The sequence below is a fragment of the Nymphaea colorata genome, chromosome 3 (genome assembly GCF_008831285.2).
Source record: "Nymphaea colorata isolate Beijing-Zhang1983 chromosome 3, ASM883128v2, whole genome shotgun sequence".
Taxonomy (NCBI): domain Eukaryota; kingdom Viridiplantae; phylum Streptophyta; class Magnoliopsida; order Nymphaeales; family Nymphaeaceae; genus Nymphaea; species Nymphaea colorata.
In genome coordinates this window covers 1522663-1540784 of record NC_045140.1, presented here as the reverse complement: position 1 = coordinate 1540784, position 18122 = coordinate 1522663, and the positions used below count along the sequence as shown (strand labels likewise).

Below are 18122 nucleotides of genomic sequence, written 5' to 3'. Positions count from 1 at the left end.
ATCATATGATCTGCCAATTTCACTTTTAAGTTTCAAATGCAATGTTTGAAATAAATCGACTTTTTTTCCAAGTTGGCATGCATTTTCGAATTTCTACTTATCGAAATGTTGCAAACAAGTTCAAAATTTGTGCATATTTTCGGTACTTGTATTATGTAGTACACGGAGAACTTATTACAGAAACTCTGTAATGAGCGGCTGCCACAAACTCAAGAAACTGTAGAGAAAGATCTGCAGCACTGCGTAAGAACACTTCCACTTGCACACAAGACGAGCACCTCCCCAATTTGTTTTACGTAGGAGCTGCTTTGGCAGATAACATAATTGCTCATGATTTCCTACCGCCCCACTGATCATCTGCTTTTTCCCTAATATAGAGGAAATTAATTAGGCAATAATGAAGAGAAATTAAAGCTTTACTAGTTTTCGCAATATCAACGCCGCCATTTCTTCAATCAATCCCACTTCTTGATATCATGAATAAAAATTCATCATGATGTAGTAGTTTTTCCTTGTTTTGCTCCTTAAGTCTGAAACGTTTCTGCAACTGCGCATGGACTCTGAATTTGGCGGGTCCTTGTCAGTGTGAATATTCAATACCGCCATATTATTTTTCCTGCTACCCTCCTTCCTTCCATGCTTGTTTGAACATCCATAAGGGAAAAACGAGAGGAACACCAAGAAGAGGAAAACTGAACACGGATCAAGAGAGAGAGATGGCAGGCTTCTGGTACTCTTTCTCTTTTCTTGCATTTTTGGTTCCTTTGTTGACTGTAGTTGCTGTTGTATCCATGCTTCAGTCCTTCGATTCTCGGTTAGCTTCAGTACTCTCATCTGAATCTCCACCACCACCACCGCCTGCTTCGTCGTCGTCTTTTTCTTCTTCCTATCATTCATATTCCTCACCTCCATCTTCGAGTATGCGTAGAAGAGATCATGATCAGTCTACAACCGAGGTCCATCTATTTCATTCTTCCATGAAGGCTTCTTCACCCCAGCCTCTCACCAACGTGATCACTTCTAATTCAGAAACGGTGAGACAACCCTAAATCTCCTTCCTTAATTTATGCTGATTTTGATGAAGTATCTTGATGTTATTCTCAGTTCATGGTCATGACTCGTGACTGTTAACTTCTAATCATTGTCATGCAATATTTATGTTGCTGATATATCAAGACGGTTGCTTACATTGATTGCATGCATCATGCATATATTATTGTTGTTAAGATCTTATATCTCCTCTTCTTATCATGCATCCATTCAAACCTTGCCCATTCACCTTGGTTCTGGCTGAGAATGTTGAATATTTGGCAGTAAGAATGGTGGTTTAAAGTTTAAACAAAATAGTTGAGCATACTTCTAAAGAATTTGTACTGATACAGCATCAAGAGAAGGCTCGGTTTCTGCTTTCTTGTGAGAAATTCATACCAGTACACTTCTCCTTTGGGTTTTATTTCAGGCTGCAGAGGCCGCTAGTATGCAAAGCGCCAAGAAGAGACGAAAAGCTAGCAACTTGGAGAAACTTGAGGCAGCATTAGCGAAGGCGAGAACTGCCATTAGGGAGGTGGCTCTCCATCGGAACCAGACATCCATTAGAGATGGAGACTATACTCCCAAAGGAAGAATCTATTGGAACCCATTTGCATTTCACAGGCACGTATTTCTGATTGCCAGGAAACTTACAAATGTTCGGCATACTCAAAACTTGTCCCTTGTACAATATAGATCTTCTCTGTATACTGTTTTGATCAGGTTATCCTTTTCCACAAAATAAATATAAAGTTTGTTTTTCTTATTTGCAGAAGCTACATTGAGATGGAGAAGACATTCAAGATTTATGTCTACGAAGAAGGTGAACCGTCATTAGTACACATTGGTCCCTGCAAGGGCATGTATTCTTCAGAAGGTCTGTTCATCGATTGGATGGACAACGGAAATTCATTTAGAACAAACGATCCTGAAGAGGCTCATGCATTCTTTCTTCCCTTCAGCGTCTATCAAATGGTCCATCACATTTACGTTCCATTGACGTATAATGTCAGCTCGTTGAAGTTGGTCGTTGCTGATTATATCAACGTGATCTCCCGGAAACATGGTTACTGGGAGAGAAACCTGGGCAAAGACCATTTCATGCTCTCTTGCCATGACTGGGTGAGGAAGAAACAGCCCTATTCTACTCTCTGCTCTTCCCTTGCTTCACTATGGCAAATTTCTTTTGTTTTTTCCTGTACGTCCCCTGTTTCTCATCGTCGTCGAACTAACGAAAGCATTTGAATTTCAACTTTCGTTACACTATTAATCCTGAGATGCGTTTCAAGTTAATTCCGTAGAATGTTGTTAATTAAACTCAGGGCCCCCTCACGTCACAAGCAACGCCTCTTCTGTACAACAATTCAATTCGAGTTCTATGCAATGCTAACACCTCGGAAGGATTCAAGCCGGCGAAAGATGCCACATTGCCGGAGATCAACCTCCAGAGTGGTGAAATCTCCGGAACACTTGGAGGTCCGCCGCCATCCGAGCGGCCAACTCTCGCTTTCTTTGCCGGAGGTGTGCATGGCTCCATCCGCCGGATCCTGTTGGAACACTGGAAGGACAAGGACCCCGAGGTCCTTGTCTATGAGTACCTCCCCAAGAACCTCTCTTACTATGATCTTATGAGAAAAAGCAGGTTCTGCCTCTGCCCATCTGGTTATGAGGTTGCGAGCCCACGGATCGTGGAAGCAATCTACACAGAGTGTGTCCCCGTGGTCATCTCTAAGCACTACGTGCTTCCCTTCAGCGACGTGCTCGATTGGAGTTCATTCTCAGTCAAGTTACCAGTTTCAGAGATCGGAAACTTGAAGAAGATTCTGATGGGCATCTCATATAACAGGTACCTGACCATGCAGAGGAGAGTGAAGTTAGTGCAGAGACATTTTGTTATTAATCGACCTCCTAGGAGATATGATGTCTTCCACATGGTAGTTCACTCTATATGGCTAAGAAGACTCAACCAGCGCCCTCACATTTCTTTGCACAAGGAAGACACAGGTTCAGGTGTATAGTTTTGTCTTGCCCTCAGTATCATCGTCGACATTTACATCACACCTTCGATCGATCACTAGGGTCGCTTAGTTATCGTCCAATAAATTGGATGTTTCTTTCTTTTGAATGATAAGAGATTTTGTTTGGACTTTCTTTTCATTCTACTGATGAAGAGAAAAACCAGAGGAGCTCTTGGATAGGGATGTTCAAAGATCCAGTTGTGTCCCTTTACTATATTAAGCTATCAGATGTTCATATCTTCGGATTGATACTCAAATACCGATGAAAGAAAGTTTATATCATATTAAGTAAATCCATTTTTCAAATTTATGATATGAATTGGATTTGAATCCAACTTCTGTCTCACATCTGAATCCAAACTGACTTCTAAATGTACATCCGAACCCCTGCCTCATGATGACATGTTAGAGACCGGCTTCCAAAATGTATGGACACTGGATAGATGATATTTATTCAAAATCGAATCCAAATTCGAATTTGATTTAAATCCAACTGGACACTTATTTAAAACTGAATCCAAATATAAATATAATCAGAAGTCATTTCTTAAATTCGAGTATGACCCGATTTCTTAATTAGATGTTAATTTTTTTCATACGGCCGGATATCATATCTGAATCTGATTCACAACATCCCTAATCTTGGACCGAACAAGCTAGGGCATGCATATACTCTACTGTATTTTCACCGTACTAAGTACAGCTTAATTGGACTTGATCCTGTGTATATAAGCTTAGTGAGCCATGTTGGATCCTATAATTCAGAAGAGTGCACTTGAATATGGTAGCCAATTGTTTATCATGCTTGGAGTTTTTTCTCAAAATCTTTTTTCTCTTTCAGTTTTCTTCTTCTTTTTTTTCTGCCCGTGAAGTGACTGCCCTGGGACCTAGTAACAAAAGTCCCTAACATGAGTTGGGCATTTACCGGATGAAGCATATGTTTATATAAATCGAAGAAATGGTTGGTCTAGTAGCTGCTTCAGTGGCTGAAATAGTGATAACAAAGATAAAAAAAATGTACATCTTTAATTCGTAATTATCAAATACCTAAACAGAAATTATGAGATTCATATTAACAGCATGGATCCGGAACGCAACCTGCTGAGAGATTGTTCCCCTGAATTTATTCATGTCAACTTTACAAATGAATAAAAGAAGCAACGATAAAAAATGGGAGTGGTATTAGTTCAAGACACATGAGTGATCTAACCATGGTTCAACTTGTGATGAAGCAACTAAAAGCAATAGAAAATAAATAAATCCTCAAAACAAGTACGTGGTTGAGCTTTTAACCAACATCAATCTCAATTGGCTTCAATACAAATAACTGTTGTCAACTATTTCGATTAATTAGAAAGTTCCATTCGTTGATATATATATATATATATATATATATAGAGAGAGAGAGAGAGAAAGAGACACACACACACAAATAGGGTGGACAAATGTGTGCAAAGGAAAATTGTTTTATTTTGTGGTCAATGAACCGTAGGGGTTGTGCCAACTAAAGAAAGTAAAAGAACTATAGTAGCAAGATAGAGCCGCTCTTAAAATGAGTAGGTTGACAATAGAAGGTGATGTGGGGACTTCAGCAGAAGAATGAAGTATTCCTCCTACTCACCTGAAAACTAAAAACAGAACACTATGACAATGTTCTATAAATCTGTCCGAATGATTGGGTTAGTTCATGAAACATTAGAACACAGTATTTCATGAATCTGTCTCAATCTTTGAGACAAATTTCCAAACACCCTCTAAAGAACAATTCTATATTAAAGGATTATATCTTCTTCTCGCTGATACGCTGGAGGAGATGTTGGAACCTTAAGGTGCTAATGGCTGGAATGTCCAAGGAAGAAGAGACACATGTGCCGCTAAGGTAGGGAACCTGCAGTCTAGTAGATGCTTCAATTCATTCATTTCAGCCTACGGAGGAGGCTAAAAGATGATGATGATGAACAAAAAGGGGAGAAGAGCTTGCAAAACATGAAGGCTGCAGTTTGCTTGTGTCGAGACCTGAGTGTGAACCAGTTTACTCCACATGACTTACAAGAACCAGCACATGGGACTTAGCTGGACCTTTCTTAACCAGAAATTTGGTAACTAGGTCTAGGCAAGTGAATGGAAGCAGAGGCGACTCGGCTCCTGTCGGTGTTACCTTTGCACAAGCTGAAGTTCTTGGTCGAAGAGAAGGTTTTTGATGCAGTAGACTTGAATTGTCTAACATTAGCCAGGTTATAGCTACAGTCTGCCATTTTTTTTTAAGAAAGTGATCAGATCCCAATTCGAATCTCTCCAAATTAGAAGATAACTCCAAAGTTGAACTGACACAGCTTATCTGTTTGTAGTATTTGGACACTCTTTACACATGCTCCTTTATGTCGTCTATCCTTCAACCTTCTTCTTGGTTGTACTGAGCTCTTACATTGAACTCAGTTCCATATATCTTAGTCCAAACTAAGAAAGCATGCACCTGCCCACATGACATGTCCACCTCAATCAAAGGTAGATCTTAAAGGAGAGAAATCCAAACACAATTGACATGAAAGTAAATCTGAGTGTACAAGTTCTGTTATTTTCTGTTCTTTTCATTTTTCATTCTGCATGTTTGTTAACATAAAATTTACAAAACAGAATGTCAAGATAGCACCTTGGTCTCTTTCATTTGGTTAGGCTGTCTATGGATCTATCTGGACGGATATATAAGGGGGAGTGTCTCTTGTAGGAGGAAGATGTGGGTTATAAAGTTGTTCTTTCTTTCATTTTTGTTGAGGGCTTGAATTTTATAGGTGAGCATGTGGCAAGAGAGAAATGTAAAAATACCAAGTTGAATGGCAGATCAAATTTCAACGGAGTAACTTTTTTTTTTCTTTTTAGGTTGTGTTTGTCTTTCTAAATTTTCATGGTTAGGCCTCACATTTAATTAAATTAGACTAAAAATAAAAATGTAATTATAAATACGATCTCTATTGACTTGACGAGTTTATGATTGCTATCTTGTTTGGGAAAATGAACCAATACTTGGAAGGGAAGAGAGAAAAACGTGCCGGAGTGTCACACAATATGCCAAAGGAATATGTCCATAGCCGTTCTTGACCATGGAAGGAAGCGTCGTCAAATCGTAGGACTCCAGCGACGACTCTTCAGGGGCACGTATTAGTGAAGTTGATAAAAAAATGAACAGGGATGCAGGAGGTGGTAGCGGCATATTCTCCGCTATTGCGGGACAAAGCAAGGGATATTCATCTCCTAGAGAGAAAAACCGCTAGACTGGTAGTTTAGTTGCTTCCCAAGACAAGGCACCTCCCTCCCCTTCATTTCTATTTCTCTGCTTTTGACCGCCCAATGAAGAGCAAACCGGCTGACGATCGACCGTGGAACATTGCTGTTTTCTTCTCCTCTTTGCGACACCTTCAGATTGAGAAGAAGGAAGAAAGAGGGGCAGGGAGTTGTTAGATTGAGGTTGGTACAGGAGAGGAGCGTCTCTGGGCAGTCGATAGACGAAGTGGTCGTGGTAACATGGAAAGCATTCTCCAGTCATCCGGTTTTTCGTCTTCCTCGTCCGCAGTGAGAGCGCCAGCGAGGAGCTTGCATTCTCCGCTGGGCAACTTGCCGCTCGTCTCGGCTTTTGTCGCTTTCGCTGTTGCACAGACGATCAAGTTCTTGTATTCTTGGTACGCGTTCCTAGCTTTGTTGGGGATCTTAAGGGCATGACCATATGTTTGTGTTCCGCTAGATCAGTTTCTTGGTGAGTTGTTGTTTTACCATATGGACTTGGACCCCTACAAAGATGAAAACATGGAAGTAAGAAGGCAGTTAATGCCTTTGCCGGTTTGGTATATCTTCGGGATTCAGGACATTCATGGGAATGCTTAATATTGCTACATGAAGTTGTTGTCAAAGCAACGTTGTATTTATTTATTTTGTTGTACGCCTTAATGATAATTGGCATGCTTAATGATGATTGAACTTAAACCTTAATGATGATTGAACTTAAACCGTGTACGGCTTTCTTTATGGTATATCTATAGGAGTCGGTATAATGATGCACATCTGGAGTGCTTCAAACTAGTTTTGGAATCCTGAATATTTAGTTTAATTTCTCAAGCCAAAACAGACTTTCAATTGTCAGCGTCACATAGCCTGGTTTATTTTCTAGCGCATGTTCATCTTCTTGGCTCTTTGGTAGCATAGATTGGGAGATATGAATGGTGATGGGACTCGAGATGAACCATTTAACTACATTCAAGAGGCACTCTTGTTGACTGATCCACTTCCATCTCTGTCCTAACTGGTCTCCCAAGCATGGCTTTTATGGCAATACCATTCCTTTCGTTGTTATATTAAATTGCACTGCATTAGCGTCTGAGATGCTTATTCGGTAGGCCAGCAAGTTAGTGTTGATAGATCCTGAGATCGTAGGACCCTGTCATGCAGCTACCAATTAGAGCCGGTTTATCACGGCAACGATAGATGTAGGCCGGAAAAAGTGGGAATAAGAAAAAGGTGAAAATCTTATGTCTGGATTGGATTCTGTAAGCTAAAAAAGCCAAGATTGTCAATCTTAAAAATCATTCTAAATTCCGTCCTACACATTGGACTTCCATGTTTTCTGTTACCTTTTCGTGCCTATCTTTGTGGCTATCTATATATTCCTCTGGATTTAAGATGGAGAAATCCTCCTGCCTCTCACAGCAAGCTGCCGGATGCAATGCTTCGAGCGTCTGTGATTGGACGGAGCTCAAAATTGTTTAATGAATTTCAGCTCCTCTGTATATATGTGCGTGTGTGTAAAACTAGTAAAAGGTCCATAGGGAGACATACCAATCCTATGTCAAAAACTATGGTCCTAATGCAAGTAAAATCACAAATCATAAGATGTTGAAATTATGGTCATAAGTATCTTCATGTCCCAATAAGCGGGATTCGACAATGTGTTTGAGAGGGATATTGCATCTCCTTTCTGAACCTTTCTGCACTTCTAAATTCAGGACACGAGGGGGCATTCTTTCTCGGGCTATGAAATTCTTCTCGGAGATCTTTTTCTACTCGTGCAGGTGAATGGTTACTTTTCATTTGCAAGCATGAGGCAGAAGGAAAAATAAACAAATAAATAAAATAATTTGGGCAATAGTAATTTGCTTATGACAGATTGAATGGGAAAAATGTCATCGAGGGTGAGTTTACAGTCAGAAACATCCTGTAATTCTAAATTCTGTATGCTTCCTTAACCAGAAATGTAGCAATATTGCTCACTTTCAACTACCCCTAAGAATGAGGCATGATATCCTATAAAACATTTAATGGGTAAAAAGTTGTCGAGGATAAGTCTTTGCTTGAGTTGGATGTTTATAGTCCTGTGGTACTCTGTGTTCCATTTACAGAAGATGTAAAGCTTCTGACAAATGATAGTTAATTTTAGAGCTGCAGGTACAGGGAAAGGCGTTTTGATGCTAAGAAACTTATTGCATCTGGTGGCATGCCATCAGCACATTCAGCTGCAGTTACTGCTCTTGCTGTTTCTGTTGGACTTCAAGATGGATTTGGCGGGTCATTATTTGCTGTTGCAGCAGTCATGGCATCCATCGTATGTGCCTTTGTTCTCTTTATTTGGCTGCTTGTGCAGAAAATACACTATTGACTGTTTAGTAGAGCTTTAGTGTGAGAATGAATAATAGTGCATCATAAATTCGTGTAATCCACTAAATTTAGATTTATTGACATCTGTTGATGATTCCTTTGCACATTACAACGTGTTCAAAAGTTTTTAAACATGAGTATCTTGATGTCGTCTGTAACCTGGTTGAGAATAAAGAACTAGGGTAATAAATCAATGTTATCCATTAAAGCTTAACCAATAAAGCCTCCCATGACATTGATGATAAGTTATTAACCTGGCTTGCTGAGAGAAAAATTTTGATATTCTTTATGTACTAAATGGTAAAAAGATAAAAGAAAAAGAACAATGACTGAATCATCCCTATGCAGTACAATAAAGTGTCATGTAAGTATTAAAAAGGATATATTATCAAAATACCAGATCATAAACATGCTGGCATGCAAAATTTAGATAGCATCTACATTTTCATGAGACTTAAGTATAGTACCGTTCTATGATTATTTTTTTATGGTTATGTTGCATTCTTCATGAGACTTTAATAGTGAGAGTTGGCATCTTGTATTCTTGTGTATTTAGTTAATTATGAAAAGAATAAATACTTGATGTCTTTGTGCTCTTTCTTTCCTTCTCCAACTAAACATGATGCAGTTTTCCATCTTTTCCAATGTCGTAAACTGTGTAATGTAACTGGTATCAGCTGGGTCCAAAGTTAGATACATAACATGAGGTAAAAAAATTTAATTCAATTATTAAAAATTCATAAAAGTTTTAAAAAATAGGAAAACATAGAAAAAACTTCTTTCTTTGGAAAAATATGAATTGCATAGACATAAGAAAAAAGCAAGTATATGTTGCCTATAACATGCATGAGTTCTTAGAAACATTCAAAACGCAGCGCTTAATTGCTTCAATACTTAAATGGATATTAAAATAAATAAGTTCTCATGATGTATAACTTACTCCGTGCAGACTTTAAACAACTTATTGGTCACAGAATTTGAAATTTTTTATTTTTTAAGGGTAGACATAGTATCTTGCAAGAAAAACTGTGAAATATTTAATTTTGTCGCATGAAATCAGCCCTAAATTTTACCTTTTTTCACTTTATGTAAGAACGCTTTCATGTCAAACTTAATATTCAGCCTGAAGAAATTCATATAACTCTGAGCCTGAAAAAAATAAAATTACACTTTATGTTTTCAAGGAGTAACGCAAGTTACATCTTGTATTCTACCATAGCATACCATAAGGCTGTTGTATCGAAAGTTACACAAAATATGGTATAGTTACGCCCCTGAAACTAGTTTGAGGACTGTATCTTATTGCTTTCCTTCTTAGTTACTTTATGTATTGTAATGCATTGTAATATATGGTATGCCACATAAAACACTAGTAATGCATTGTAATATATGGTATGCCACGTAAAACACTAGCTTTTCCTTCCCATATTTTTCAGTGATTTATGGCTGACTTGCTGACAGGTCATGCATGATGCATTTGGTGTTAGGCTGCATGCTGGTCGTCAGGCTGAGGTATCTCTTGTTCTTTTATTTTCAGTCATTATAATATGATGTCTGAATGGAGATAAATGTTAGTGTTTTCCTTGTGTCTATTTTATATTTACTGCTAAAGTTACACAGATGATTGCACTCTGTCAAAAAGGCAAAAACTGAAGTCCTTCTGTAACTTGCTGCACCCATTAGGAGTGCATGGCATGACCAGTTTGAAATGCATAAACACTTAACTAGATATTGCCTGTTCAGAACCATGTATTAACAACAGAACCATGGATAGACACACTCCAGGTATTGCTCTTAATTTCCTAAATTCTATATGTGGAGAAACATAGTACCTGGAGAACATGATTAAATGGACATGTGGAGCATGGTTTTCTCTCTGAAAAAGAATGTTGGAAACATTATTCTTCCTCACTCCTCAGAAAGAACTTTCTAATTTTTGGTGTGTGTTTTTTATATTACAGCCTTCTAACTCCTTTTCCTTGGCTGGTTTCTTCAGAATCTTTTTTGTTGCTCCTGTATCCTTTTCTCAAAGTCTGTGTAGCATATTTTGCTTCTTCATCCATAAATTTGATTTTGCTCTTATTCTGATCTTAAGTATATTTGTCAAGGTTCCCTTTTCTCCTCTAGCCAGAGGTATCAGTGTCTTCAAGTAACCTGTTGGTGCCAACAGGGCAGCTGTTTGTGCTCAATGGCAAATATAATGTTAGTCATAGGATCAGCCTTCAATATTTTTGGAAATCTAGAGGACATGGAATTGCTAACATGGATTCCTCTTTTGAATGATCATATACATGACTGAGCAATGTATGCGTAAGAGGCTAAGAAAATGGGATTTCTTACATGGGTCCATTCAAACTCAAATTTAAATGATGATAAATGTGCCTGCAACGGTATAAGCTGTAAAAGATTTAATGCCAAAAACTGCTATCATGTCAAGTAACCATTTTTGCTTTTTCTTTTCTTCTTAACCATGTGGTAGGTCGTGATCAACTCTTTGATTCCATGGTCACTCCTTTCCTGAGCAACACTGTGGAATAATGGCCTTTCAACTGTCCTTGCCTAGAAATAGGTATTCTACCATTGTCCTCTGTGCATTTGATGTCCACATGGAAAGGAATCAACCTTCCAGTTTTCTTTTTCCTCGACCATCCACCATGCTCCGTTTTCACCCCTCTCCTCCTTTGGATTAATGGTCTAAAGCAGGAGGTCATTTGTAGCTTTTGATTAAATGTTGTTTATAGCTAGGAGGGTGATTTTGAAGATAAAAGGACCGGAGCTGAAGCTATTTACTAGAATAGAATCTCTGGGTTCATTAGTTGCTAAGGAAAGTTGATGGGGCCAGACTTGTTTAGGTGAATAAGTTAAAAATATATTTCAGAGAGACAGTAAATAGTTTCCCTTAAAATATGGAGAAAAAGAAAACAGAAAGAAGTCTTTCATTGTTTAGTTATGCTTGATCTTCTTTCCTATGACTCTTTCTAGTGCAAGTGGAATTTATTTGCCTGATTTGAAAAAGTAAAAACATAAGTTATCTACTTGGCATGTGTCTTTTTCCAATGCCACATGGATGAATGATGTGGGTGTTGGTACAGCTGCTGGTGCAGATACAGATACGGGTGTGGGGTATAGCAATTTTCAAAAAAAGCTGCAGCTGCAGTGAGTATATATATATATATTTATTTATTTATAATATGTTATATAGTTAGTTAAATGCTTAATAATCCTATTTAACTATTCTTACATTTAAGTTATTATGAAACTTTCTGTATTAGGGCTAATCATAGTTGGCAAACCCTTGACTCGGACTCGAATCGGCTGAAAACTGGTCACTGGGTCAGAGAGTTGACTTGGCGACTCGGCTGGGTTAGGTCATAAATTTCATAGTGTATTTTTTCTATAAATAGACGAAGAAGGTACATCTGTCGGGACTTCATGTTTGATTTTTTCATCTAGAACTGAATAACATGTAATATGAATATTTGTGTATACTTAGAAAAGTTTGTGATATTTCACAATTCAAAAAATAACATACTTTAACATTCAACAACACACGACAAAAGAACATGTAATTAGTTGACGATCCCAACTGGCTCGGCAAACACATTTAAAGTTGTCATTTTTGGGCCGGTTACACTTACCGCACCGGATGTGCTATGTCGGAAAAGCACCAGCACCAGCATTGACACGGCTGCAGCAACTGTTTTGGCGCTCCTATCTGACAATGTTTTTCACCATCATGTGCTCCTAGAAAATGCTGGGCTTATGACATGGGATATTCAAAGCCCTACTACCCATTAAATTAATGTTTGTCTATGTTACACAGACTCTTTGAGGCAGTTGGCTGCCCTCATATTGCACCTGCATTCAGTACTATGTTGGATTCACTCAACTACATGCTTTCCTTCATAATCTGTCACATCTAGGTGCATATCAAATTGAATATTGATTAAGTCCTGATGTTGTATACGTCAATGTAAAACAAGAACGTAACCACTTCTTTTTTTGGTTTGTACATAATCAGTGGAGAGACAAACCTGCCACTGTATGCATGGTGTCATATGAAGGACCACCTGACTTGGTGTTAGTTTTAGTGAAGTTCGATGTTGTGAAATGAGTGATAAGCTCATACTTTTGCTTTTTGACATTCAGAATTTAAATACTGTAATTCTTTCTTTAAATTTTTTTTGGTTATTTCATATGTGCAAATTGCTTGATGTGACATTTCTGTGAATTTGATGATTTTAGATGCAAATTCAATTTATTCAATTTCAATTGCTTAGAGAATATTTGAGCAGTAAAACAAAATCGTCGTTTGGCACAAGGTTAACGTGATGATGGCCTGCCATTTCATGTGGCTGTCTACTTTCATTCCAACAGATGTCTGAAGGAACTTGATCAATGGCACCTCAGAACCATTGAATAACTGTTGGAGACTTTCCTTTCCTAGAAAATCATGATATTCTAATGATTATTATTCTGTAGTAATTCCCAAAATCCACACTAAACCAAGGGCTTAATGAAGAATTTCATCTAGGATTTGACTCAGTAAGTTACCAAAGTAGATGATCAACTTATGCAGTGCTAGGGAAAATCATGGAACTCCTCTGGTCAATGCTGTTGGTGGACTTGGCCAATAGTGAATTAGGGAATGGAGTGTCTCCATCAATGGTGATGGAGCTAACCAAGCAAGGTTCAGAGCCATATTCTAAGTGGAAGCTACATTACTGCATCTTGCTTCACAATCAAGAACCATCATCCGGCATTGTTTATGTGCTTGAACTCTTGAAGGGACACCTTTCTCTTTGAAATTCAATGACAGAAAAATGTTAAGCACCTGAATCGCCTGAAATGAGTTTTTTTTTTTTTTTCTTTTTTTTGGAAGTCCAATGAGATGCATGCTGATATCTGTAGCAACACTTGTATTAAATTGTTCAGGGGAAAATTTTGTAGTATTTTAACAAGTGGTTTCTTTGCAGGTCCTAAATCAAATTGTTTATGAACTGCCAGAAGAACATCCTTTGTCTGAAAGTAGACCACTTCGTGAACTTATTGGTCACACTCCACTGCAGGTTCCTTTCATTCTCTTAGTCTGGACTATGCTTATCCTGTTTTCTGTCTCAAATGCATTTATTTGGTCAGGAGGCATTTTACTATACATGGTTCATAGATTTATTTGGTAGCATGTTTGGTCTATATCCGCAAGGTAATGCTTGATAGTCTAGATCAATGAAAATGTAGCATACATATATTTTGGTTTATGCATTAAGATAATATCTGTTGATACACAGATAGCTGAAAGATATTTAGAATTTTAGATAGATGGCTCTTACAGTTCATTTAATAAGGTTAGGTTACAAACTATACTGTTTTAAAAATATGACATTTCTATTTGTTGAATCTCGAAAGTGAAGAATCCTTTAATCAATTACTTTCTGGCTGCTCATGTACCCTTTACATTCACTGTGATTGGGAATCAAACAAATGACCCCCCATTACTTGCTCTAACCTCTTAGTAGTTCAGATAGTTAGAAGTTAGAACTCTGTGCTGTCGGCCACATTTGCCAGGCCATGGAATTTCGTAGACAAAATATTATGCCCATGCCCCATTAGGGTGGTGTTCATATAAGTTCTCTCATGGACTTCTAGTTCTTTTCTTTTTCTTTTTTTTTTCTTTTCTTTATGCAAATTAAACTTGTTTTTCATTGTTCCAACCTGTTTTTATGATTCTTGGAACCTCCTTTGACCACGGTCTAATCATTTTGGTTGAATTGTCTATGCTTGCAAGTTCATCAACAAGTACCTTTGTCTTGACATGGCATTTCAAAGACTACTTGCATCACATTCTTTCAGCTGTCGTGTATCTAAGACCATAGAACGTGAACTTCAAGTACTTCTCTAATTTGTTCATGAGCTCATAACCAATTGCACCTGGCAGTAAAAAAACATTAATATTATACAAAGGAGCCCTTAGATTATGCCTCTAGCCTACCCATTGTGTTTGTCTATTATATGTAGGAGATTAGAATATTAGTTTTTATTGCAAAAATTACATAAGTCATTTTTAAAGGAAAAAATCTCATTGTACTTTTAAAATATCACTGAGGAAATATTTCTCAAGATTGCATTGTGATATTTCTGCCCTTTTTATTTTTCTTTAACAGAAAAAAAGATTATGTTAAAGTATTATTGTGTATATTTCTATTCTTTGCTTATTTTAAAATTTTGCAGAATATTTTGAAATTTCTATAGATGTGTTTTTAAGAAAGTATAAAACTCTAATTCCATGACTTTTCCTTTTTTTTTTACATACTTTAAAAATTTTGATTTCCCATGATTTTCTCAAGAGAAACAACTTCGCCTGATAGACATCCAACAAAAAACACAGATAAATTCTTTGTCTTTCTGAAGTTCCAGGTTGATTACTATTGGCTCTCTAGTTTTACATTTGCATATTTTCATTTAAGAGAAACTATGGCATGGGAATGAACTGTCTTGGTGCTGCTATCAACCCGAAAGTTGTTTTCATGTTCTAGCCAATCATGGAGGCTTCGCCTTCTAGACCAAGACAAACTCCATATTATGCAGCATATTTTCCTTTGGTCAAAAATATGTAGTCATTTGAGGGTCCAATATCTTTATCTAGCAGCATCAAATCATCTTAATGACTTTGGTGAAGCAGACTAATTTTCAAGCTGCAATAAAGTGCCCCGTGCATTTTAGTAGAATATGTCTAAACACAATTGTGATATAAACAGAAAATTGAAGAGGCATTTTTTTGCATGGTTATGTGTGATGTTCAAGTTTGCTTCAAACTCGTTATCTATGTCAGGTTGTTGCTGGTGCTGTGCTTGGAATTTTCACAGCTTTTGTGTCATATGCCATATCCAAGGCAACAATGAGTAATGCATGATGATATTCAGGAGGTAACTGCTGTACTAAGCAATTTCTTCCACCACAGTGGCAAGGGATCACAAGGAGAATCTCTTATGGCAATTTGGTTTTAAACAACTGTGTAAATTCAATGTGTACTGTATTCATTGTCATAGTATTGTCCTTCATATTTGTTAGGGCCTGTCCCATGGACATATGTTCATTTATTAGCAAGGATATTGCATGTAAACTGGCATGCAGAAACTGTAATTCTTTCTAAATTGTACATGGTTAATTGATTAGTGAAACTAGGACATTCATGAAATTGGTGCTCAGTATCAGTAAACAGCCTGGACATCTAGAGGTTTTAGCTTTGCAACTCTTATTTATGGTTAAAAATTCGCTGCTAAATGACCTGCTGATAGCTCCAAGAGTATGTAAGAAGCCCTTGCTACTAGCATTAAACCTGAGAAAGTTTGTTCTGATATGTCTTATTAGAGGGAGTCGAAGTATATCAGTTAAAACTTTGATGCCTTTAGTTACCATATCATTTCCAAATGTTAGTGTTCTTAATGTGTGTTCATCTCATAGGCCCTGTTTCAAAATTTCATTTACCTAATGTATCACATTTGCGCAGTTTGAGCTCCATCCACCAAAACAAACCCCGGTACTGACATCGAACCCATTGTCCATAAAGTTTGAAATCACAGAAGAGATGTGTGCTTATTTCTATTTATAGGATGAGATGTTTTTTTTTTTAATTTTTCCATATCTGGAAAGTGAATTTATCACATGCAAATTTTCTATTGAAATTAGTCTTACATTTGTGGGCTGCAATGAATTTAGGGAACTAAAATTCTTTCAGCTTTCAAGAAAAGTTGCAAAGTTTCTAGCATTAGCACTACCTCTGGACTTCTTCAGGTGGTTTTGGGTTCGATTGCAAAATAACAGGTTCCGTATAATTTTAATGTGCCTTCCTAAAACATGCGGAGTGAAATGCATGCCAACGGGAAACTACAAAATGGATCATCTGGCAGCCTATTGCTAGTTTTTCCAGTCCTCATATTAAAAGTTTCTTTTGCTTTGCATGCATGAAACAAATGGATTTCTGGAGGAAGATGGACCAGGTAGATTAGAAAAAGAAAGGCTCCTCCCCATGTACATATAAAAAGTAGTTCGAGTTTGTGAGGCCTTCACTTGTCCAATTGAATTGATGACATATACAAATACGACCAAGTTGAGAAGACATAACAAATTTTCAGTGTGCCCCTGGAAGGACATTGCCAAAAAGTGGGTTTCACTTTCACCCCGTGTCGACAGGAGAAATATTAAACCCCTCTGTTGACGGGAGAAATGGAACCTCGAAGACTTTTGTCAATTCAGAAGCAGCCAATTCAACCAAAGGGCGTGGGGCAGCACAGGTGCTGGTAGGCGACTAATATCTACATTGAATCTTTGGGATGTCAACTTCTTGTGCTGTAAAAGAGGGACAACAATGCAAGTTGAACCATAGTGAAGCAACACGAGGAATGGTGGATGTTTTGGTCCTCTTGTTGCTGGTAGGATGCAATACTCTTGCTCACCCAACAAAAAGGTTCTGCTAAAAGCAAATGGTTAACCGTGTTTGTCAAGTGGATTGCTGTTCGGCCTTCTCTGTCACTTAACTACTTGATTTATTCCAAGGGTGCATCACACTCATATTGGAAGCCGCGGCAGGACAGATCTCTTGTATTTCTTGGACAGGCATGCTAGCACTGGTCAGATTCTACCAGTTTATGCCTGGAGATGCACCTACCTCTACATATATACCTTCTTTTATCATTTTCACACTATATCATTGCATATCGGCCCATATCGACCAATACACATCTTATGTCTGCAATGATGCGAGAGCCATTGGCCACTCCGGACTTCCCTAATTGGTTGAACAAATACTTCAAACTGGAGGTGTACGTCCTTCTTGGTGAAATAATTGATTTCTTTTTCTTTTTCAATTAAAAAATTCCCTAATGTAGGCTTTCCATATGACGTAAAAACCAAAATTTGCATGCTTTTGCAAGTGTGTGCACTTGAAGAATTAAATAGGATAAACTATTTTAAATGGCAGTTAGCCTCCTCATTTGATCTGCATGGGATGCAGGTGCTCGAGAACACAATGCCCACTTAGTGAAGTCTTTCTTGGTGACCAGCCTATTGTGGAGACACAAAAATAAAGTGTGGGTTTACACCAATTGCAGAAGACCATCCATCTCATGTGGTCTGGATATGCTCTTCCCCACAACTGCACTTCCAAAGTTTGATCAACTATTGATGGATGTTTTGAAGGAGAGACCTTTAAATATCCTACATTAACGCTTGTCCTCACAACTTAAAGCATCCCTAACCTTTATATTTAACATATCCATACACATCATGTTTTCAACAATAGAAAAGAAACATTAACACTATGTTTTTCCTGTTAGCAACCATATGGAAAAGCTTGCTATTTTCTCGCATTGCCATCTGCATCTTAACTGCGGCATTAAATGATTCCTTCATTTGAAGCCACTGTTCCAGCTCCATTCT

The 18122-nt window shown here is 37.7% G+C and overlaps 2 protein-coding genes across 5 annotated transcripts; both read left to right on the top strand.

The window, feature by feature from the left end:
* The first annotated feature begins 496 nt into the window (after positions 1 to 496).
* Positions 497 to 3263, top strand: LOC116251077 (probable glycosyltransferase At5g03795). 3 transcript variants are annotated; one of them, XM_050077019.1, is made up of 5 exons: positions 659 to 730; positions 801 to 1034; positions 1460 to 1653; positions 1803 to 2151; positions 2352 to 3263. In XM_050077019.1, the coding sequence occupies exons 2-5, from the start codon at positions 921 to 923 to the stop codon at positions 3045 to 3047; spliced, it is 1353 nt and encodes a 450-aa protein (XP_049932976.1). In that variant the 5' UTR covers positions 659 to 730; positions 801 to 920; the 3' UTR covers positions 3048 to 3263. The 3 variants fall into 3 exon arrangements, with proteins under 3 accessions (XP_049932977.1, XP_031481007.1, XP_049932976.1); XM_050077020.1 differs by lacking the exon at positions 801 to 1034 and having other exon boundaries at positions 497 to 730; XM_031625147.2 differs by having other exon boundaries at positions 497 to 1034.
* A 2942-nt stretch (positions 3264 to 6205) lies between these two features.
* On the top strand, positions 6206 to 15891 carry LOC116249584 (uncharacterized). 2 transcript variants are annotated; one of them, XM_031622719.2, is made up of 6 exons: positions 6206 to 6721; positions 8039 to 8104; positions 8478 to 8634; positions 10149 to 10199; positions 13664 to 13756; positions 15517 to 15891. In XM_031622719.2, exons 1-6 carry the CDS (start codon positions 6567 to 6569, stop codon positions 15595 to 15597), a joined length of 603 nt encoding a protein of 200 aa, XP_031478579.1. In that variant the 5' UTR covers positions 6206 to 6566; the 3' UTR covers positions 15598 to 15891. The 2 variants fall into 2 exon arrangements, with proteins under 2 accessions (XP_031478579.1, XP_031478580.1); XM_031622720.2 differs by lacking the exon at positions 8039 to 8104 and having other exon boundaries at positions 6221 to 6721; positions 15517 to 15889.
* Positions 15892 to 18122: the final 2231 nt, after the last annotated feature.